General features: G+C 46.3%; 1 protein-coding gene across 2 annotated transcripts in view; it reads right to left on the bottom strand.

Annotated features, from left to right (window-relative positions):
- NSMAF (neutral sphingomyelinase activation associated factor) overlaps positions 1–23,814 on the bottom strand; it is a 610,455-nt gene that overhangs the window by 348,528 nt on the left and 238,113 nt on the right. For both annotated transcript variants that reach the window (XM_078687269.1, XM_078687268.1), the window contains 3 exons: positions 17,356–17,427; positions 6,512–6,620; positions 4,548–4,724 (listed from right to left, as the gene is read on the bottom strand). In XM_078687269.1, the coding sequence (XP_078543395.1) occupies positions 4,548–4,724; positions 6,512–6,620; positions 17,356–17,427 (358 nt within the window). The remainder of the gene's footprint in view (positions 1–4,547; positions 4,725–6,511; positions 6,621–17,355; positions 17,428–23,814) is intronic.

Below are 23,814 nucleotides of genomic sequence, written 5' to 3'. Positions count from 1 at the left end.
CACATAAGACGCCGTAAAAAAAGCCAGGCGACACATCGACGTCAGAAGGAGAGTTGATCAGCACCACCATCAGAGCCGGCAGACAAGGGTCTGATGCCGACACTGAAGGCTGTTGACCAGAAGCAGGAGCTGCAATAGGCTGAAGACCGGCGCTGCTGAGATGTCAGACACAAAAGGTGACCTGAAGCCTAGGGAGAACCCACCGGCGGAGTAACAGGCACAACCTCATGTACTTCCGTGGGACCCGATGGCACCCCAGAGGAAGGCGACAATCCAAGAACAAAAAGAAGAGATTGAGAATATTGTCTGATCTGGGTCAAAGACGCCACAGCTCCTGGATAGGTGGGGAGACTCTTGCCTCGGCACTTCAACAGAAGAGTGGGGATCACTGGTAGGTGACAAAGGCAGGAGGTGCAGTGACTTCGACCGCCAGCGCCGAGACTTATCCCCAGATGTCGAAGGTGAAGGAAGCCTTTGCAAAAAAGTTTCCTAGAACGGACGCGCGTTCGGTCCCTAAAATGCTTAGAGAACCGAGGATGATGAGAAGACCTCGAAGACTCTGACTTCCGCGCTGCCAAAAGCTTCATGCGACGTTCCCTGCATGCATTCGGTCGGAGCAGTTGACAAGAGTCTCACTCGTCCGAGTTGTGGTGCTCACCCAGACTCCACATGCAAATCGAGTGAGGATCCGTGGCGGACATTTGTCGACCACTGGACTCATGAGGCTTGAACACCAAGGACATTGAAGAAAGACACACTGTTCCGTCAATGAAAGAAAAATATCAAGTAGGCCTAAAACAGCCGGAGGACCTGCAGTGTGGATACGCATGTTAGCGCAGAAAAGAAGGAACTGATGTCAGAGCGTTGGTGAGGGCTTAAATAGACTCTGTTGACGTCACATTCCGGAGACGACATCGCTGCAGAGTCGCTCAAATCCCTCTACCGACGCGCAGAGGTACTGCTAAGAAAATTTTCAGATACCGTCTGGTGCCAGCAAGATATCTCTATCAGATTATAAATGCTCATTAACTATGATAACATTGGGGCAACTCTATGATATCAAAGTTCTATACGTTTTTTCTATAATTAATACACAATTAAGATGTAAATTAGTGTTAAACTTCGATGCACATGTGGTACCACTATAAATATGAACATACCACACACATCTACTACCCACAAAATTATCCCCAGAACCACCAGGAGCGAAAAACCAACCAGATTATGTTTAAATGCTACCCTCATATTGCAATAACGACTCTGGAACCCTCCAAGGTGAACTGCATTGGGGACAACGGGAGAGGGCGCATTTTGATTCTGCACATGTTATATTTACCATATAACTTGAGCAACAATTCGAGTTGCGGCAACATTTCCCCAGTATATTGTCTAAGGTATAGGTTTGACAGTCGGGCAGTTCTGAAAAGAAACTATGAAACGTTCCTTAACTTGAGGATCAGGCACAGAGCATAGAATTGTTTCACCGCAGCAGCAAATCGTGTAGCTGTCCATATGTAACTGCGTGCTGCTCCACCCGAACCACTTTTAACGTGGTTAGGACCTTCCGGCTCAGCCCATCCAGCCATGAAAGCAGTCCAGTGTTTTCACTAAGCCCCGTTTTACCAGGCCCAGTATTTCAGAACTGTCGGTTTAGGTGGGCTGAGTCCTGTTGGTGCTGCGCATCAACAGTTCAAATAACCAGGTGCTGAGATGGGTCCCCTTTGGGCTCTCCATTTTTGCCCTTATCCTCGGTGAGGAAAATAAATCTTAGCTATGCAGCAGTTCTACCCTTCACTGCCTTTAAAGTAACTTCAAGGAGACTCGTTATAATTCTTTCACAGTCTCATTTCAGAAATGAAGCATTTTCAATATTCTATGCAACGGAGCCATAGTTGTTGCTTATTTATCTTATGCAACTAACAACTATTGACAAAGCCAATAGTTCTGGCTTGTTGCAAATGTTATGTTTTTTGTTAAAATATATATCTAGATGCAACAACAGAAGCAGCAAAATACCAGTTGGACGGCACACTATGCTAAACACAGATTTTCAGTTTGTGTTTTTAAGCCACACCCTTAATTACGCCAGCCACGCTCCTTTGAGAGACCCTTCAGTTTTTTCATATCACTTAAAGCCAGTGCTTTAAATGGGCCGGTACTCACCGGTACTGAGTACCGGCACTTCTGGATTTTCAGGCCCTCAGTACTGGCACTTCTCATTATCCAGAGAGAGTACCGGTACCCTAATAAACGGGACTGTAGGCTCCGGTTATGTCTCTCCTATTGCACAGGGTAGATGCAGGCTGCAGCTCTGCTTTACAGGAGCTTGTAAGCGCGCCAAGCCTCTCCCTGCTGGAGATTCTAGCAGCGCCCATGTGAATGGCCTGAGACCGCAGGGGTCCAAGAGGGCTTGCTTTGTATCACGCTGTGATTAACAGGGTAGGGTCTAGACAGACCCTTCCCTGTCAATCACAAACGCAACGACTATTTAGCTGAAAGTGCTTTAGCCTCACCCCCGCCCCTCTCAATCAGGTGTGTAAATGGGTTAAGAAAGACAGTCAGTAATCCAGGTGTATTTAGGATATTGATGGCACTGACTGTACTAAAGCGAGTGGCAGCCCAATAAAATCCTCTGCCTTCGCCAAAGCCGGTTTTCTTTGCATCTTTTTGTTCAGGACAGGAGCTGCTCCTCTTTGTGAGCCCCTCCAACATTAATCACTGTATTTACAAGATACCAGTGACGGACCGGAGTACTGGCTCTATGGGTGTGAAGGTAGCCCTGCCCATAGGGCAATAAATAGCCGGGAACGCTGCAGCAATCTAGAAATGAGCTACATGACAACTGGCAATTGCTTTGGTTGGGGATAAAGATGAGGTGAACAAAGCAGGAAAGAGGTGGGATGAATGTAAAGAAGTGAGGTGACAGGTGAAGTTAGGATTGCCACTTATTTTCTGATAAAAGTACTAAATATTTGTTGAGTTCTGTATTCATGAATCGTCTTAGAAATTGTATTTTTTTTAAACACACATTTCTGTAGTCATAACTCTGGTGCATTTCTTATAATTCACACACCCACACACTGACACACACACACACACATAGACACACATACAGACACACACACTGACACACACACACACACTGTCACACATACAAACACACATACACACTGACACATACACTGACACACATACACACACCCACTGACACAGACACACATACAGACACTGACACACACACACACTGACACACATACAGACACACACACTGACACACATACAGACACACACACTGACACACATACAGACACACACTGACACACACACACACACACACTGACACACACACTGGCACACACACTGGCACACACACTGGCACACATACAGACAACACCCATACACAGACGGACAGACACACACCCAGACACACACACATAGACACACAAACACTGAAACACACACACACACACACACACACACAAACACAGAGACACACATACAGACACACGGCCACACACACACCCAGACACACACACACACACACACACAGACACGCACACACACCCAGATACACACACACTCAGACACACACATACAGACACACATACAGACAGACACACATACAGACAGACACACACACAGAAAGACACACACACAGAAAGACACACACACACACAGACAGACGCAGAAACACAGACACACACCCATACACACAGACAGACAGACACACACACACGCAGACCCAGACACAAGCACACTCAGAGACACACACACACCATAACAAAATACTGGTCAGATGGCAAACTTAGGGGATGAGTACAGCATGGAGGGGAGAACAGGAGACAAGTAGGGAAAAAACAGTGAGGAAATTGAAGACTTGTGGCGAGAGTAAGCAAAAGTTGGGAGAAAGAGGAGCAGAACTAGAGAGATAAGCTTAGAGGCTGGGTAAAGATGAGAGGCGAATGGAGAGGACATGCCTATGTAAAGGCATGGAACCAGGAAGAGCCTGGTCGTAGGGAAAAGGGCAGTGGCATTGTTTTAACCGCATGCATGCGGGGCGAATTCCGCCCGTACGCTGGGTTTTGCGAAAGCGCACTTTACGTGACGAGCTGGGCTCGTCATGAGCGTGCGAGGAGGCTACGCCATGACGAGCCCAGCTCGTCATGAGCGTCGAAGGGGTTAAATGGGCTGGTACTCACAGGTACCGTGTACCAGCACTTCTTATTATTTTTATCCCCGTTAGTACCAGCACTTCTCTACTGCTGAGGAGAGTACCAATACTCATGAAAGGTAGGCTGACTGGCTATGTATCATCATATGTTGCTCTTAGCCCCGCCCCTAGACCCGCCCCTAGACCCGCCCACTTGCCACACCTCTAGCTCATATTAATGAGTACTTGCACTTATTTTTTCCCATTTAAAGTACTGCTTAAAGCCCTGTATATTCGCGCTCTTATCGCGACACATAATCGACACAATGTGTGCTAATGACCTTCTCCAAAACAAACTGGTGTCGTTTTGTCATTTTACAATGCTTAATAGTTTTACCTAATTCAGAGCTCGTGTAATCTGCAATTATCCACGGAAAGACGGGGTACTGGGAGAGATCGTTACAGCTGCGGTCGGCCAGGTTGTTGAGGTGCAGGAGGTACTGGTTGTTTGTGATGTGTCCCTTCTGCCACTGCAGCATGTAGCTCTCAGCCGTGTGCTCTGTGACATGATTCTCTGTATAAAAAAAAAAAGGAAAATCAGATACGTGAGCAGCGTTCTTATCTCAGCCATCACCACGCAGTTCCCTGATACAGCGGAAAATATGAGAAGAGGAAACTAACTTCTCAGATAACCAACTTCCTGCAACAAGCCAAAGATCATCATCTGAAACCGCCAATGACAGTTTCAGGGCCTACATATTTAGCAGAATGATGGGCAGAAGCATGATGTAGAAAATGGATCGCTGATAACACATTCATAATTTAAAAAAAATTAAAAAGCCATTAGAATTAAATTGAACAACAAACTGACATGATTGATGCGCTAGGAGTAGAGCAAGAAGTGAGCCAGGTGTAAGCAATACAGGCTTCTTGGTGAGATAGCATCATGCTATCGCACCAAGACTCCTCTCTAATAGCAGGGGAGATGACGATTGCTCTATAAGGTGGCAGAAACAGGAATCAATGCATATGCCACGATGCATCAAGTGGCTCTCGACAGGCAAGAAGAGGTGAAACGAGCATGTTCTGGAACAGACCTGGTCCGCATTACTAGGCTCCGGGAATTAGGGCGATGTTTTACTAGGCCCGTAAATACCGGCTAGAGACTAACTCCACACCCATCTAATGTTGTCAATATAAGTCCCCAGAATGAGGAATAATCACACAGGGGTGAGTCAAAACCTGCAGGCTTTCCCGATCCAGGGACTTTAACGCACACATTTACCACCTGCTCCGAGCAGGGTGTTAGATGTTACTGTGCAGGGACCGTGGGTTGGGCAGGCTGTCAGGGGCAGGAGTACAGTCAATCAATCAATCATAACACTTGTAAAGTGCATTACGCACCCGTGATGGTCTGAAGGCGCTGGCGGTGTGGGGGGTCCTGCTAGTGATCGAAGAGCCAGGTCTTGAGGAGTTCTCCTGAAGGCCAGTAGGTCCTGGGTCTGTCGTAGGTTTGTGGGGAGGGTGTTCCAGGTCTTGGCAGCGAGGTGGGAGAAGGATCTGCCGCCGGTGGGGGTTCCTCGGATGCGGGGGACTGTGGCGAGGGCGAGGCTGGCGGAGCGGAGCTGGCGGGTGTAGAAGTTTAGTCGAGTGTTGAGGTATGCTGGGCCGGTCTTGTGGAGAGCTTTGTGTACGTGGATGAGGAGCTTGAAGGTTGTGTCTACATCATTGCTGAAGGAGGGGGTCAGACTGGGGCCTCGGTGCCTACCTCAGAACGTTTGTTCTTTTCACAGATGCAGATCTGAACATTGAAATTTCTGGCCCAGTATTCTCTCACCCGGTAATTTTGGGTGTGGGAACTTCTGCCTACTTGGAATCTGCCGGACTCAATGATGGCCTTCAGGGAGTGCCCCCTGAAACATGTGCTCAACGCAGATGTCGTGCATATAGGAGCTGTGAGGGGGAATGGGGAGTAAATGCTGATTAGGTCACCTGCGAGTGAACATAGCTAAGAGTGAACAGTGAGAAGGGATTTGTGGACTAAATTTACCACACATGCAAGTAACAAGGTTGTTTTCTTGTTACTACTGTTATGTTGGCTAGAATACAGAAAAAACAGTAACCCGTTTATGTTATTCCAAATGTCAATATTAAATGACATTTTGTAGGTGATTTGGTAAATGTTTTGGGTTTAGGCTAATGGTGATTAGTGACTGTTGGAAAGAAACAGTAATGCATACATACATCGACAGCAACGCAAATAAAGAGCAGTTAAAGATAGATTAAAAAATATAGATAAAGTGGAAACTTTTTGATGCCCAACAAAGAAGAACTTGTAGAATAAATGTAAAAACAGCAAACCTAGATATCGTGCGATGTAGAAATACAGCTCATCCCGGTCTTGAGATTTGTAGAACTTAAGGTAAATGTCAGAGCATAAGTCATTTTCTGTGCAAAACACTTCTAAACCCTGGGAGAAAAGGAAGAAGTATTATATGAAGTGAATACTGCAGTGAAATATAGCTTACGTTAAACGTTGAAAGGACATGAGATAGCACCAGTCGCTTAAGGGAATATATTTATAAAGGTCATCTAAAATCAACACATCATTCCTGAGTACATGAATCCTATTCGTACTGTGTGCTGTTTCCTACTTGCCCTTTATAACTGTACGCAAATACAGCTTCTTTGCTACAGAAGTTGTGCATCTCAGAGGGATTCATTTTATGCAGGCTCATTAGACATTATGCTTTCAGTGTAAACAAATAAACGTCCACAGTCGAGCAAGAAGAGCTTTTCCTATATGGTATATCATTTAACAACACGTCATTGATAAAGATAGCAGACAAATGGAATCACTTCTTAAAGTAACATATAAGGATTAAAATCCTGTTACATCGATCTGTTCTGGTCCCCAAATATCCGAAAGTTGCAGAGATTTGTCAACATCTCTGGCCTGGTAATTGGTGAAAACAACATAGTATTGTTTTCTTTGACCGAATATGCAAGAATACCATCATACGAGCTGCAGAATACAATGAGAAACTGAGAAATCCTGCTATCTTGGCATTCAAATCACCCATACGGCGGAAAAACAATACTCCTGTAGCATGGAAAGGGTTGAGGAAGTCAATTCGGGGTGTGGCCATGGGTAGAGTGCTTTCAGCCAAGGGCAGAGTCGCAGTTGCAAAATGGAGGTTCTTCCGAGGTGCCTGTACAGTTTGCAAAACCCATGTGCTCAATCCCCAGATCGGCATTTAAGGAAACGGACCATCTATTGAGATCATTAGTATGTGTGGGTTGGAGGGGCAGAGTGGTCTGAGCAGAGACGTTTCTCCTCCAAGGTAGCCTATAAGAGACACTTTCACTAGTACGCCTGATAAGTGGGGCAGTCAACAAGTAGGTATCCCACACACAGTGAGAGTAGTGGCACTAACGTGGGAATATGCAGTAAAAAGTGTCTTAAAACGCCCCCAATCTCTAGATCGTTGCAGATTTGGTGGCTACAGCGGTTCTGCAGAATATCTGTCAGCATGTCCACGGCACGATGGAAAAACAAGGGGCACATTACACTGGTCGGCCAGTATCCTACAGATACAATTATCACCTTTGTACAAGCGTGTGATGCATTTGGAGTTGGCCGTATGCCATTCTTAAAATGTGTTGAATTGTTGGGGTGTTGTTAGCGAGCAGCAGTAAATTGGTATCAGAGCTACAAAAGGCCTTTAAGACCGATAATCAACCCCCCCTTTTTTTGAAGGTCAGAAAACAGTGGGAGGAAGATCTGCAAACAATCCTATCAGATAACAAATAGGAATCATCCTATTCTTTAGGACTGATAGCTAGCAATGCTACATTTAAATTATAGCATTTTTACTTTTTGAATCGTACTTATGTCACTCCAGTGAGACTTAATAGGCTACTCAAAGACCGATCCCCTGTGTGTCCCAGATGTGGTGGGTTTGCCGCCATGTTTCTGCATGTGATGTGGAAATGTGGTCCTATAACAAGCTATTGGAAGGTTGTAACTACAACACTGAAGAGAGCAACGTCCCTCAACTCTACTTTAAAGCAATTTTTCTTAGAACGTATTCGCAAATTTAAGACAGGCAAGATGTCATATTTTCGCTATGTTGGGACTAGCACTGGGTAAATGAAGAATAGCGATACATCGGCTTTCTTCCAGGTCACCTACCGAGTCCATCTGGCTGAAAGATGTGACTGAGATGTGACTGGACGTATGCAGAAGAACGGTGACAGAAAGAGGTGGAGGGATGAGAAAGCTTGCTGAGGCCATAGCATGGATGGAAAAAATGGCTAACTCGCTCTCTGCCGCACCTCAGGCAGATAAGCAAACTGAGGGTCTGGAATTAGACCATCGCTGAAGGACTGATTAGGAGCAGACATCAATTGGCCTGTAACATAAGACCCACTTGGTAATATATGACTGTATAGCTGGAAATGGATCCCTGTTGACCTTTCTCCGGTGTTTGGATAATTCTCATTATGATGATTTTTTGTATCTAAGTGACTTTCATAAAATGTACTGCACAAATCTTAATCGCTTCCAGTAATCAGGAGGGAGCTAAATTATATCAATGTGACATTGTAATTGCCTGTGCTTTTTTCTTGTATTGCATTAGTGTTTTTTATTGGAAGTTGAAATTTAACTACATAAAAGTTGTAAAAACAGATAGGTTTTTTTCCTATCAGGGATGCAAATACCACTCTACAATGTCAACATTTTGCTGATTCTGTACTATTTATTGTTTCAGGCGTTTCGGAACACACCTACATGTAGCAACCACTCCGTCAGTGAAAGTCAAAAGAACTGCCTTATGTGGTGTTATTTGTTTGAGCGCTCAGGACATGGAATGAATGGATAATCTAAGTCTACAGGTAATATTCAGGCAGGCAAACAGTTCCATTCATCCTTTAATGAGGGGAATGGGTGGGTAAATTGATATATCCCAAGATGCAGCAGAAAAAATCTTCTCAAGGCATTAAGTTGGGTTCTACACTCCTCATAGGTGGGCCTCAAGCAGCTAATATTTTTTTCTCCTGTTCACTCTTTACACTGCTTGAAATTGGACTGGTGTGAACAGACTAAAACTACGGCAGAGTCAAGAGAAGAAGTTTAATGGGGCAGTGAATTTCTGTACTTCAAAAAATACGATGTCCATTTACAATTCCCGCCTATTTCTCTGGATAAATCTCTCGAAATAATGAAGGCTCCCCTATGGACCCTTGTCCAGCGAGAGTACTGGTGTCTATTGCAGAAGTAATTATTCCAGAGGTAAATCGAGTACTGAACATTACACTGGCGGAGGGAAGAATGCCGGAGTGCTGGAAACACGCTAGAATTTTCCCATTGCTAAAAAACCTACAGCTGACCCACTGATGGTGAGTAATTACAGGCCCATTTTACTGTTGCCTTTTTTTCTTGGGTCTTTTGGGGCTGCCTTATACTTTTTGTCAATTCTTGGGTTTAACACCCTAGCCCTCACAGGATCTTTAAATATGTCTGATGTGTGAGTGAGGAGACCCTTAAGCATTGGTAGGGTCCCTGAAGATTTTTGTGCAGCAGGTAGTGCTTCCAAAAGGAAATCTTCTATCTGAGGTTCCATATGTAAATCTACCTTGTGGTATTTTGCTGCCCTATTAATCAATTGTGCAAAACCCGAATTATCATCAGGGGGAGAGGGTTTTGAGGGATACAGGTCAGGGTCATTATCATTATCTGTCACTGCATCATAATCCTCCCATGGGTCTGTGTTTTCTGGGATAGTATTGTTATCATCCCCAGGAAGGTCCCCATCCCCTGTGTCACTTTCTACAGCTGTTTGAGGTGTAGATGGGCGTGGTGTAAAAGGTCGAGGGATAGCTGGCAGAGTATGAGGAAGAGGAGAAGAGGGTGTGTCCAAAGGCTGTGGAGAAAGGGGAGGAGTTGTATTTGTCCCCATTGTTCTCTTCTTAGGAGGAGCTTTCCCCTCCAACAGTTGAGTCTTCCTCTTTTTAGGTGGCTTTGTCACCACCTTGCCAGTTTGTGGATCAATGAACAAAGTCTTTTGTTTTGGATCTGTCTGTTGCTCCTGTGTCGGTACCGAAGCCTTTGGTTCCAATAGGTGCTTTTCCTTCTGTGTCTCGGTGTTATGTGTTTTCGGCACCGAGAGTTTACTCGAGTCCGATTTTTTCGGTGTCGAGGGAGTCTTCGACGTCGAAGCATGTTTCGGTTTCGACATGGAATGTTTCCACTTCAAGCTCGCTTTGGTATGGAGCTTCGGTAACGATGTTGCCCGTTTCTCGGATCCGACATAGTGGGAGACCGAGTGTTTCGGTTTCGTTGCAGAGCCAGAAGGCGGAGCGTCGGAAACTTTTTTCGGTTGTCTGACCGGGCTCGAAGGCGGGGTCGACACCAATCGGGGTTGGTTTTTGTGCAAAGGGACGTCGTCACTCACGGTTTGATGAACGTCGACTTCTTCGACATCAGACTCGTCTGCTTCTGACCCCGACCCGTTCTCATCTTCTTCCTCCTCCTCAGGATGTTCGGCCCCGAACAGTTCTGGGATTGCATCTGACTCCATCCTCGACATCTCGTGTCTTCGGGCTCGACGGTTTCTAATCGCCGACTTGGAGGAGAAAGTCGCACAGGCTTCAAAATCCCTGGATTCGTGGTCAGGTTACAAACAGAGGTTGCACACCTTGTGTAGGTCCTTGTGTGGGAATTTAGCACCACACGTTGGACATTTCTTGAATGAAGTCCTTTCCATGGACTCCGGGCTGGACTACGTCGAAATAGGCCTCACGGTCCCGTCGACGTAGAGTTGGAAATTTTCGGTGTTGACGTTGAAGCGCGTCGAAATGGGAATGAACTAGCGCTCGATAAACAATACCGTCGAATTGGAAAGGGAATACGTGCCGAAATATAACTTTTTTCTCGAAGTCGATCCGGAGCGCTTCGATCCTCATCTGAACCCGATGGCGGAAAAAAACAATCTACGGATGGAGCCGATGCCCATGCGCACTATCACCCAAGGGAGGAGTCACCAGCCTCGTGACTACATAAGACTTCTCCAAGAGAAAAACAAGTGCAATCATCCGAGCCCAACACCAGATGGCGACCTATTCATAATGTACCATCTGCAGCCCATATGCCTCAAACACAGTGTTATCACAGAGTTTATGGAGGTTAACAACATATTACATCCGAGTGAGTCTGGGTCCAGATCTAACTTTAGTACAGAGATAGCCCTACAAGAGGTTTCTGAAACTATCAAAACCACCTTGGATAGTGTGGGGGGGGGGACGTGGTACTTGTACTACTAGATCTGTCGGCGGCCTTTGATACCGTGCCCCATGACCAACTCCTGGATAGACTCCAGGATTGCAGGATTTCAGGCACGGTTTTTAAATGGTATACTTCCTTCTCAAGTGTCCGCCAGCAAACTGTATGGTCCCCTCCGTTCTCAGCCCGTATCACCCCCCATGGAAGTGGATGTTCCCCAAGGCTCTGTGCTTAGCCCCATTAAGAAAATGGGGTATAACCCAGAGAGAGTCAAAGGACCTGGGTATCGTATGATATAGAAGACAAGGTGGTCCTAGACACAATTTATCAAACACATGTAGATGCAATATTCATTTTAACATCTGAATGGTCATTTTAGGACTTAATCCTGAAAGAAAAAAGGAAGAAAAACAACAAGACAAAAGCGTTTACGGTTTTGTCAAAAAAGTACCCAAAACGGATTTCAGTATGGTAATATAAATTCACAATTTAATCCATATTCATATATACATAGTTCAATAAATCCCAGAGGTTGGGAGAGTTCTGCCAGGAGCAGTAGAGAGTGCAAAGAGTGAGTGCTCAAGTGAAAGAGGGAAACATGAATAAAAAAGAATAAAAAAGTTAAATCCAATGGTTATGACAAAGACTAAGGTTCAATTCGCTTAGCGTTGATACTTCCCCATACAAAATCAATTTCATGGTTTATTTATGATCTTTCAAAAGGAGGGGGGGAGACGGGGTGCAGGCATCAAGAAAGAGGGGGGGGGGAATCGTCGACGTTTCGACCCTAGCGCTGTAGAGGGAGGGTCTTCCTCAGGACGGAAAGAAGGTAGGGGAGGGGAGAGACCTAAACGGCAGAGCATATATATTTAATTTTACACATAGGACCGCATTATTCCTGTAGACAATGTATGGGACTGCACATTCCATGGAATGTGTAGAAAAAACTGCAGGAGGTTGTGCATCATTAGAGGCGGGAAGAGCAGTTGCATAGCTGATCTGTTTTTTGAAGGCAGACGAGTTAAAGAAGTTTGGCATAAGTGCTCTTGCAAGTAGATGATGATGACAAAAACCGGCATCGAGCATTGACAAGGAATTAATACAAGTAAAGAGACATTTTGACAATACAAAAGAGAAGTGAAGATATGTGAGAAGCAGTAAGAAAAGTAGTCAGGAAAATTAAAGATAAAGAAAGAGAGAAGCCAAAAAACAAAAAGACAATGTGATGAATTGAATATATATGGGAAATATAGAATTATAGTAACATATCAGTAATCAATCAATCAATCAATGCATTTTTAAAGCGTGCTACATACCTGTGAGGGTCTTAAGGTGGAGGGGGGGGCGCTACTTGTCGAAGAGCTAGGTCTTGAGAAGTCTTCTGAAGGCCAGCAGATCCTGAGTCTGTCGTAGGCTGGTGGGGAGAGCGTTCCAGGTCTTGGCGGCGAGGTAGGAAATGTGTACGTGTAAATAATACAAAGGCTATTTTTATATAACTTTGTGTGCCGTCTCTTTTGTTGTGCGCCTAGTGTGTCACTGGTATGCGTGTGAGTTGTGCAAATGCTTTACAGATTGCCTCTGGGATAAGCCTGACTAGGCCTATCCCAGAAAGTCCTCCAGAGTACTTGGCACCAAATTTGTCCGAAAAAAATATTGTATAGGGCAGTTGCAGCAACTTTACCTATGACTCACTCACTTGATAAGCTGCCATGACCATAATGAGAAGGACGTTTTCAAGGTTAAGAGATGCAGCTATGCATTGGCAATGTGACATCATAAATGGTTTGAGAAGAAAGATGCATAATACGAAGTACATTAATATCCCTTGGTTATTAATTAGGCCATTTCCAAGGATGGGTGGAAGAAATGGACAAATAAAGATAGAGTAATGAGTCCACTTAAGATCTACTTGTCCAAGGTTGGCCCTCTAAGTGTGGTGCACTTAGTGAAGAGCTTAAAGATTACTGGGATGTCAGGAACGAGATGAACTTAATGGATGAAATAGATGTAGGAAAAACAAGTCTGCACCCCGTGTGGAGTTACAAAACAACATCACATACCTTGTCCACGATGGTCATTTAAGCAGGAACGCACCAGAGTAAGATGCAATTATTGGTTCCGTAGAATTGAGTTCTTAGTAGTCCAAAAGGTAGAATAATGTACCAACTGTACTACTAGTGATCAAACGAAAATAAACCACAACTTTCCTTTCGCTGAAGTGTCCATTCCTGAGAAACATTGGGATGAATTTGCCTTAGAGACTATTGGACCCATCAATAAAAAAAGCGCTCCTAAGCCTTTTATTTTTGTTTTAACTGATTACCATTCACACTAGGTTTAGGTAAATCACACTACAACAGATGGGTTAATTAATTTTTTAGGAGATGCACTTTTCATTGAAGATGTTCTTTGCATATTTATCATAGATAGTGGAGTGCAGTTCACCTCCAATGCCATAAGGGAGTATTTATCCAAATGTTTCAATAAAATATCAGAGAATGACTGAGCATTGCCTCTGGGCAAATGTTCTGGTGATAAGAGCTAACCGAATAATAAAGGATTGTGTCAGACTTGACACCTCTGCAGGGTCCTCTCCAAACTTTTCTTCCTTCTCCCTCCTGTTTCCTGAACTATATTTGATGGCAGTCAGGACTCTGCACATTTAACCACTGCTAATCAGTGCTAAAGTGCTTGTGCTCCCTCCTTTAAACATTGTAACATTTTCTTACACCTAATTGGCACATTTAATGTATTTGTAAGTCCCTGGTTAAGTGGTAAAAAATGTACACAGGGCCTGTAACTTAAATTCTACTAGTAGCAAGCAACACTAATTGAGCACCTCACTTTGCCCTTTTGAACATGCCTCAGACCTGCCACTGCAGCCTGTGTGTGCAGTTTGTAACTGCCATTGCGACCTGGCAAAATAAACCTTTTGCCATGCATAAACATTCCTTTTTTCAATACATATAAGCCACCCCTAGGTTAGGCCCCAAGTAGCTCATAGGGCAGGGTGCAGTATATTTAAAATGGTGGACATGTACTTTTAACTTTTACATGTCCCGATAGTGAAAAACCCTTAAATTATTTTCTTCACTACTGAAAAGCCTACCTAGCCCATAGGAAAACATTGAATTACCTCATTCCATTTAATGAGGTATAAAGTTCATTTGGGAGCAGATAGGAATGTAGAGTTTGCTAGCTAAAGAAGTGTAATTAAAACCCCTCTTTAATGGTATAATCCGATGATTTGAATCAGTATTCTGATAATTTGATTTTTTAGAAAGTTGAAATATTCTTGCCCCAATCATTTGGTGCCTGTCGCCTGTATCCCGGGCCACATGACAAGGTGCAGTTGGTCTTTGTGCATTGCTACCAGACAGTGAAACAAAGGGGGAATAGATGTTGGCAGGATGGGTCATCTCAAACTTGATAGGTGGTGGAGCTGTCACCTACAGACTTGCACATCACAAAGGCTTTGACTGAGCACACTCACAAAGGGTTTGACACAAGTCGTTGGTGTCCACAGATAAACTGGGGTCAGTGCAGGGATGCAATGAATTCCTAACACACCTGCGGGTGTAAACCTCCAGATCCTCCTTCTACTTCAAAGCTGGCATCAGGTTTAAATATTGGAACCTCAGACCCAACTTTTCAGTACACCTGTGGACTTGTTGAATACTCAGAAGGACGGCTGTGCTGCTATGCAAGAACGACTGCTATTCTGCTGCCGGAGTGAGGACTGGACCTACATCTTGAACTCAGGACCTCCAGACTGACTTCAAAAGATAGTTTGCAGGCCTCCTAATCAGAGTCTCAGGGACCGAAAAGGCTCCAACCATCTTGAACCCAACACTTGGACTCTGCCTGCTGTTATTCTTGTCCCCTTCTCCCCCCCCCCTAGTGGATCAATCCTAGTCCTCAATCCTTAGAAATGGGGCTGAAGGTGTTGTGCCAGCCCAGTTGTGTTTTTTTTTAGTAGAACCAATATAGGTCGACACATTTCTTCGTAGCTGCACATTGGAACCACCGCTGCACGATGCATTCTTGATTCAGGAACTCAAAATGCAGCCCACAGATTCTCAACCGCAACTGTGCCATGCATTCCTGACACAGGATTTTAGATCACAAGCCCCCTATAAACAGCATGCTCGATGACGCAGGACCTTACATCCGAAGGCTTGTTGATGAAGTCATTGAAACCGCTGCGGCGTGATGCATCTCCGATACAGGACCTCACATTGCAACCCACAGCCTCTCGGAACCGCCACTGTGCATCGCATCCTTGACACAGGATCTCACAATGCTATAACATTCAAAATACAGTACAATAAGGGAGCATCTCCTACTAACACCAAGGAAGTGCTAGCAAACCTCTGGTGACATGTTAATAAATGGTCTGTTACACTCACTTTAACAGGTATGGCTAGGTATAACAAATGCAACACCTTGCGGTTTGAGGTATTCATAATTCAACCGAGTCAAAGCACCCAGGCCCTGAAACAATGTACATCTTTTGAACTTTACTGGCTTTTCTAACAAGTTTACTCGACTTGGGTTGAGGATTTAAAATTCGACTTGCACCTACTGGTCTAAAACAAATGTTCAAGGTTACAGCTCTCTTCTAATTGTATGTATTGGGTAAGACTTCTAATACCGCAGAAGTAGCCAGACTTTAAAACAATATTTGCAGATATCAGTGCAGTCTCGGACTTAAAGGGTCAAGAGAAAAGACCAACGTCTCTCCCATTTCTTATCCATTAAATCTACTTATACACTTCTGAATAAATAAAGTTAATTAAGTTTGCGTCGAAGACAGTCAACTTATTAAGAAGGACGAGATGAAGACAAGGGACAAATGGCATACTGAGATTTGTGTCTGAAATTATTTCATTTAAAGTAACAAGTAACATTTCTCATTCAGAGTGATCTAAAGTAGATTTTCAATAACCAGATTTAGGGCAGCCAACAGGAGAATCTCACTGAACAGCTAGACCAACGAAGTGTACCACCCCCAGCTACAGAATGAGATCCCAGTACAGGCATGTAATGGACATGTCATATCCCAAAGTGCTTTTGTTTGGAAGAGTGTACACCCTCCTACACGGAGAGCTTTCCAAAATACATTATAAGTAGCAGCACCACTTGCATATTAGATCGGATCTTGGTAAAACGTTCACAACGTGCCACCACTGTGCACTTCCCTTACACATTCGCGAATTTTGTTTACCCTGTTACAAATTACCTTCTTTTCTCCCATGAAACTCTAAGCAAAGAGAGGTGTGAACTTCTACCAATTATACTTAGTGTGATTTTGTGAAGACATGTTTCATGAGTTCATGCAGTACATGTATGCAGTTCGCTTTGCTAGCCAACCTTTTCACACACCCCACACCAAATGCAACCAAGTTATCATGCTTTTATAGAGTGAATAAAGCTATGCAGACTTAAATAGCATTCTTTGTAAGTTAATACTGCAAAGGCATAAGGGTATGAACTGTGGCTTGCATCAAGAGTGTAAAAAAACAAGACGAGAGATTTTAGTTTTTACACTTCAAGAGCTTCAGGAACAAATCAACCGTAACAACCTCTGGCAGCCATTTGCCTTGCATGTCTTAACGTTCAGGTGTTTAATGCAACATACAGATTTACTTGAAGATTGGGATAGGAACTGTAGCCTAAATAAAAACACAAAGTGCCTGCCACTGCAATTACTTGCATCTATTCTGTGTTCACAATAATACACGCATGCTAATGATATCAGTGTTTTGGATTGGAATAACCATTCAGTCTGTCTGACAATCAGTTTTTCAGATACTGTCTCACACTGAAATAAAGACCTTCTTGGTTTTGGCTTCAAAACCCACCGTGTCTAACTGAGCAGGTTGAACAATCTTGATTGTATAAATAGTGTTTGGCTCACCAGTGGCATTAGGCCATGCCTTCTTTTGTAAATACGACGTATATCTTCAAGCTTAATCTGAAGAACCGGTTTCTGAAATGAAAACAAAACAGGAGCAATCCAGGTTTAAGTAACATTTAATTTATTTATTGCCAACATTTCTCTATTGAGGGCTTGTATAATGAAGAAAACTAGAAGAGATACAGGACTGAAGTATGCAGTTGTAAGGTACAGTATAATGCAAATAATATTCAGCAAGCGTGCATGGCCTAACGTGATGAGTCACAATAATACACCCCTACTATGCACTTAACAGTACAGGCGTTACAAAGTCTAGAATTATTCCGATACAAACCAGGAGGGTGTGAAGTAACAAAGCAGAATGGGGTTAACGAGGGTGAGGGAGGACCATGGTACCTACCGTTCCAAAGGCAGTAACTATAATAATAATGAGTAGTTTCTGTCCTGTAACTCTAGTTCTGTAGTAGGGGTATCTCTGTTATAGTCATAATCTAGTGAATAGTCCCGCTCATGAGCGTGGACCCCGGAGCAATCAAAAAAAATCTCTTAAGCCGTCTAAAAATGCAGTCCTGCACAGACACTTAAGAGAGAATTTAAAGACATAATGCAGCCTATATCCACAGGCTACACTGTCCAGTACTTCAACTAGACATTCCACCAAAACCACAAACAGCACAGATTGCTAAATTTTCTTCATAAAGAAAAAAACTTCCCCTTTTACCAACAAAGACTCTGGAATGATAGAGAGGAAGGAGAGGACAGACAAACCCCATAGGCTGCCATTATGTGGCTCAAAAAGGGATACTGTGCCTTTAAGAAAACTTTCTAGAACTTTCAGTATCCCAGAATGCCCAGCAGGTCCCATTTACTTTCAGTTCTTTTTGAAGGCGTATAACGCCAGACCTGTAGCATTCCGAACATAAACATCTGTCTCCACCGGGTAAGAGGGCGGGCGCTTATGACTATAACAGAGATACCCCTACTACAGAACTGGAGTTACAGGACAGAAACTACTCCTTCTGTAGTAGGGGATCTCTGTGTATAGTCATAATCTAGTGAATAGAATGGCAAGCCCATCCCCACACCAAAGCAGCGGTGGAGAGAAAAAGTACAACACCACTACTGTGCAAACAGATTTCGCAGCGAAGCCTGCCCAACCTGAGCGTCTGCCATGGCATCAGTGTCCAGACAGTAATGCTTAGCAAAGGTATCGACCGACTTCCAAGTGGCCGCCCTGCAGATTTCTGCAATGGGAACATTACGGAACAAAGCAGTCGTGGAAGCTTTGCCCCTGGTGGAATGAGCCTTAGGTTTACCTCCTAAGGTCTTATTAGCCTTTTGATAACACAATTGTATACAGGACACACTCCACCTCGAGATGGACTGTTTAGAGGTAGAAAGACCAGTCCTGACTGACCCATAGTTGATAAACAATTGGTCTGACCTACGAATATCCTTGGTTTTATCCATATAAAATGTTAACACCCTTCTGACATCCAGAAAATGAAGAGATCTTTCTGCTGGAGTGGAAGGATTCTGAAAAAATGTAGGTAACGTTATAGTCTGGTTAACATGGAAATCAGAAATAACCTTGGGAAGAAACTTAGGGTGAGTATGCATTACAACCTTAGCAGCATGAAATACAGTGTAAGGTTCTTGGCAACACAACGCCTGAATTTCACTCACCCTGCGGGCCGATGTAATGGCCACGAGGAACGCCGCCTTCCAGGACAGGTGCTGTAGCGAAGCCTTATGAATATGTTCAAAAGGTTCCTTCATCCATCTGGACAGCACCTCATTCAATTCACATGAAGGCGAAGGAAGACGAACAGGAGGAAACACTTTCTTCAAGCCTTCCAAAAAATCCTATATCACAAGAAGTTGGAAAAAGGAATTCTGTGAAGGGCATTTCCTGTAGGCAGTCAGCGCAGCTAGATGGACCTTAATGGAATGGAAGTTAAGGCCAGACTGCGCCAAATGCAAAAGGTACGGAAGGATGACATCTTCCTTACATGTCGTCGGATCATAGTTCTTGGACTTGCACCAGATGCAAAATCTTTTCCACTTGTACGCATAAGAAGTCCTAGTGGAAGGTCTCTAGGCTTCCTTCAGTATGTCCATACAATCTGCAGGGAGATTCAAATGTCCATATTGCACTATCTCAGGAGCCATGCCGCCAAACTCAAAGACGAGAGATTGGGTGCACCATCTGCCCCTGAACTTCATGAGAAGGTCCTGCCGGCACGGCAGCCGGATGTGAGGAAGGAGCGACCGGTGAAGCAGGTCCGTGAACCACCACTGCCTGGGCCATTCCGGGGCAATCAGGATCATCCGCGCCCTGGACTGGACCAGCTTGATGAGCACCGCCGGAATCAGGGGAATGGGTGGAAAAGCGTACAGAAAGCTGTTCGACCAGTTGATTCATAACGCATCCCACGGCGTTCCCTGCTGGTAGTACCTGGATGTGAATTTTCGGCATTTGCTGTTTTCGGCGGTGGCAAACAGATCCACGTCTGGAGTGCCCCACCTGTCGAAGACGTCTCGGAGCATTTAGTCGTTTATGACCCATTCGTGGTTTTCCTGGATCAGTCTGCTCAGTGCGTCCACCTGAACATTCTGCACACCTGTAAGATGAGTAGCCGTTATCGTCAGTCCTCTGGCAAGAAGCCAGTGCCAGATCGCCTGCGCCTCCTGCGACAGGGTGCGCGATCTCGAGCCCCCTGCTTGTTGAGATAATACATCGTGGTCGTATTGTCCGTCTGTACAAGCAGAGAGTTGGTCTGGAAGGACGGGTGAAAGGCCTTCAGTGCCAAGTGAACAGCTCTGAGTTCCAGAAAATTGATATGATACGTGGACTGCGTCTGGGACCACGTTCCCTGGATCTGTAACTCCCCGGAATGCACTCCCCAGCCGCGGAGAGAAGCATCCGTCACGATAGTCTGAGTGGGAATATCCTTGTGGAAGGGAACCCCCTTGAGGAGATTCTCAGCTGAACACCACCATTTCAGAGACTGTAGAGCATGCAGAGACAGTCGTATCCTGTAATCCCACTGATCCTCCTGCAGCGGTCTCATGTGTAGCCGTGCGTGTGGCTTGAGAAAGCTACAGGAGGCCATCGACCCCAGTAGAGAAGACACCGTCCTCACTGTCGTAGATGGAGGGGTCATAAGAGCCTGAGCCTTCCGAAGGAGTGATAAACGTCTTTCCTCCGAAGGAGACACGCTTGCAGACAGCATATTGATGGTGGCTCCCAAGTACTGTAGGCATTGGACCGGAGTCGGGACAGACTTGGACATGTTGATGTGCAACCCCAGGTTGTTCAACAGAACGCACGTCCTCTGGAAGTGCGCTTGCGCTTCAGAGAAAGAGGATGCCTTGATCAACCAATCGTCCAGGTACGGGTAGACAAACACCTTCTTTCTCAGGTGTGCTGCTACCACTGCCATGCATTTGGAAAACGTCCTGGGCGCTGACTTCAGCCCGAACGGTAACACTGTGTATTGATAGTGATTTGCACCGACTTGGAATCGCAGGAACTTCCGGTTTTTCTGTGCAATAGGCACGTAGAAGTATGCATCCTGTAGATCTATCGCACACAGCTAGTCTTCCCTTTGCAGCTGAGGGTAAATCTGGTGCAAAGACAGCATGCAAAACTTTTCCCTGCGAATCCACTTGTTTGCTTGCTGCAAATCCAGAATAGGCCTAAACTCGTTCTTGTCCTTTTTGCGGACCAGAAAGAATCGTGAGTACAGACCTCTTCCCCTTTGCGACAGAGGGACGTCTTCTATCGCCCTTTTCCTTAACAGGGTGTCGGCCTCCGCCTGGAGCTCGCGCAGCTGAAACTGCGAGCAAACCGGTGGAATTGCTGGATGCAGGCTGGTGAACCGCAGACTGTATCCATTGCAAACTATATTCAGCACCCACTTGTCCTGAGTAATTTTTCTCCACTCTGCCAGAAAATATTGAATGCTTCCCCCCACCGGAGTGGGTAACGGATGAAGGGGAAGTAATCGCTCAGGGCCTAGACCCGGCCGGGCCTTTGGTAGCGGTGGCAGACTGCTGCCCACCCCTGCCCCTCTGACGTTTCTGGAAGGGCCTCCTCTGGAACTGCTGCTGCTGCTGTCCAGACTGTTGACCTCGCCCTCTGCCCTGTGCCCCGTACCATTTCTGGAACGGGCGGTAGTTCTTCTTTTGGTCCTTGGGCTTCTCCAAGCCCACAGCCGTCAGTCTCGGCCTCCGCCTTCATACGGGCCATCTCATCGTCGGCGTGTTTCCCGAATAGGGTCTCGCCCGAGAAAGGCAGGTTGGCCACCCTCTGCTGGGCTTCAGGCTTCAGTAACGTCAATCAGAGCCAAGCGTGGCGCCTCTGGTTAACTCCATGGCAGTTCCCGTGGGCTGCCAGGAGCGACGAGTCTGCAGATGCGCTGATCAGCTGGTTCGACACCAGCAATCCCTCAGTCAGGATTTCCATAAAATCCTCCTTCTCCCGTGGGAGGAGGTCGGCGAACTGTTGGAGGGACTCCCACAGCGCCCGATCATAGCGCCCGATCATAGCGCCCCAACAGCGCAGATGCACTGGCAGCCTTCATAGAGGTGGCGGCTGTCCCGCACACCTTCCTGCCCGCTGAATCCAACCAGCGACTCTCCTTGTCCGGAGGCACATTGGAGGATGGGGTGGTGGCGTGTTGCTTCCTCGCCGCCGTCACTATTACGGAATCCGGAGTTGGATCCAGTCGGAGGAAAGCCGGGTCCGCATCAGGAGCCTTGTACTTCTTTTGCAGCCTGGAGGGGGCTGCTTTCGTCACCGCCGGAGTGAGGAAGAGCTCCAAGGTGGGCTCCACTAATCCAGGCACCAAGGGTAACAGAGGCCTGGATAGGTGTTTCTGTGGAGAGTCTCAAAGATTACGGAGGTCGTATGCGTGGGCACAGTCAGTTGGATGCCCAGCTTGCTCGCATCCCTCAACAAAACTTCCTGAAAGGAAACCACGTCGTCCACAGGGGATACCCTCGTCCGAGGTGATCCTGATCGAGTTGGGGAATAATCCCTCGCGCTGGACGAATCCGTGCTGTACCTAGAACGACCCTTCCTCCGGTGTCTTCTGGATCTAGTCGAGGAGCGACGGCGAATCCTTGATCTCCCTCTCCGTCCGGAGCGAGATCTAGGTCTTCTAGGCCTTGGACGTTCCGCGGGTGTCTGCGGCGGAGCCTGCGGTGGCGGCCTGACCGGGGACCTCGGCCGAGGTGCCCCCTTAGGCGGCGTAGGGAGGTGCGTCAGCGAGACCGACCTCGGAGGCCTTGGCGGGGCATGTGGAGGACCAGGAGGAGGCGGTGGCGAAGGAGTGCGCGGAGGCGACTCCTTAGGCAGTGGAGGAGGAGGAGTGGGTGACTTCGGCTTGGGTGGAGAGTACACCACAGAGTACACCGAGCCCGGTGACTCCCTCATGTTCTTCATCGACGTAGGTGATCAAGAGGCAGCGCCCCCTGTCGGAGACCGACGTCGCCGTCTTGCCCCTGAGGATCTGGAAGGACTCCTGGCTCCAGAACGCCTCCTGGAGGACGACCTCTTCCTCTTAGGCGCCGAGCGCCACTTCGGCGTCGAAGAAAGCCTCCTCGACGCCGACGGAGGCCGTCTCGACGTCGTCGACCTATGCCTCGACGGCGGGCTGCTCCGCCTCGACGCTGAAGATCTTCGCCTTGACGTCGAACGTGTTCTTCTCGATGCTGATCGCCGAGTCGACGTCGAGGGTGAACGGCGGTGTCGCCTCGATGGCGAGCGCCGATGCCGTCTGGAGTCCTCACGACGTCGAAGTGACGATGACGACGACGATGAAGATGATGATGACGTCTTCGGCGGCAACCTCGACGGAGGTCTCGTCAATCCCCTCGACGCCGAACGTCGACATCGTCTCGACCAAGAGCCCTGGGGAGACGGGGAGCAGACCGCCGTCATGCCCCTCGACGCCGTCGTCGATGGTATCGACGTCGACTGAGAACATCGACGCTTCCTGGCCTTCTTGACGCTGGGGAGCCCCCCAGAGGCCTCAGCATGGGCAGAGGAAGCAGATCCAGCCTGCCCAGACCCACATTGACTCTGCAGCCTTCTTTCTTCCAGTCCTTGGAGCCTGATCTTCTTCCTGTCTCTCAGGGTCCTGGAGGAGAAGGTCTGGCAAATCTCACACTTCTCAGGTAAATTAGAAGAAGGGAGGCACAAGATGCACACAGGGTGTGGGTCCGGCTTGGCCTTCTTCCTGGAGCACCCCTGGGCATTTATCAAATAATGCTGGCATTTTTTGACAAAATGGATTGCTCAGAGTACTAGAAGAGAAGAGGGCACTAAAACACGTCGAGTGTTAACATTCAAACACTTTAAAAGTGCAAAATTCATATAATAAACCCAAAAAAGGGAGATCTCAATGCTCCAGGGTCCTGCTAGCAGGAACCGGAAAAAAAGAACTGAAA

Source organism: Lissotriton helveticus, chromosome 4_1 (genome assembly GCF_964261635.1).
Source record: "Lissotriton helveticus chromosome 4_1, aLisHel1.1, whole genome shotgun sequence".
NCBI lineage: Eukaryota > Metazoa > Chordata > Amphibia > Caudata > Salamandridae > Lissotriton > Lissotriton helveticus.
This window is presented reverse-complemented; position numbering and strand designations above follow the sequence as displayed.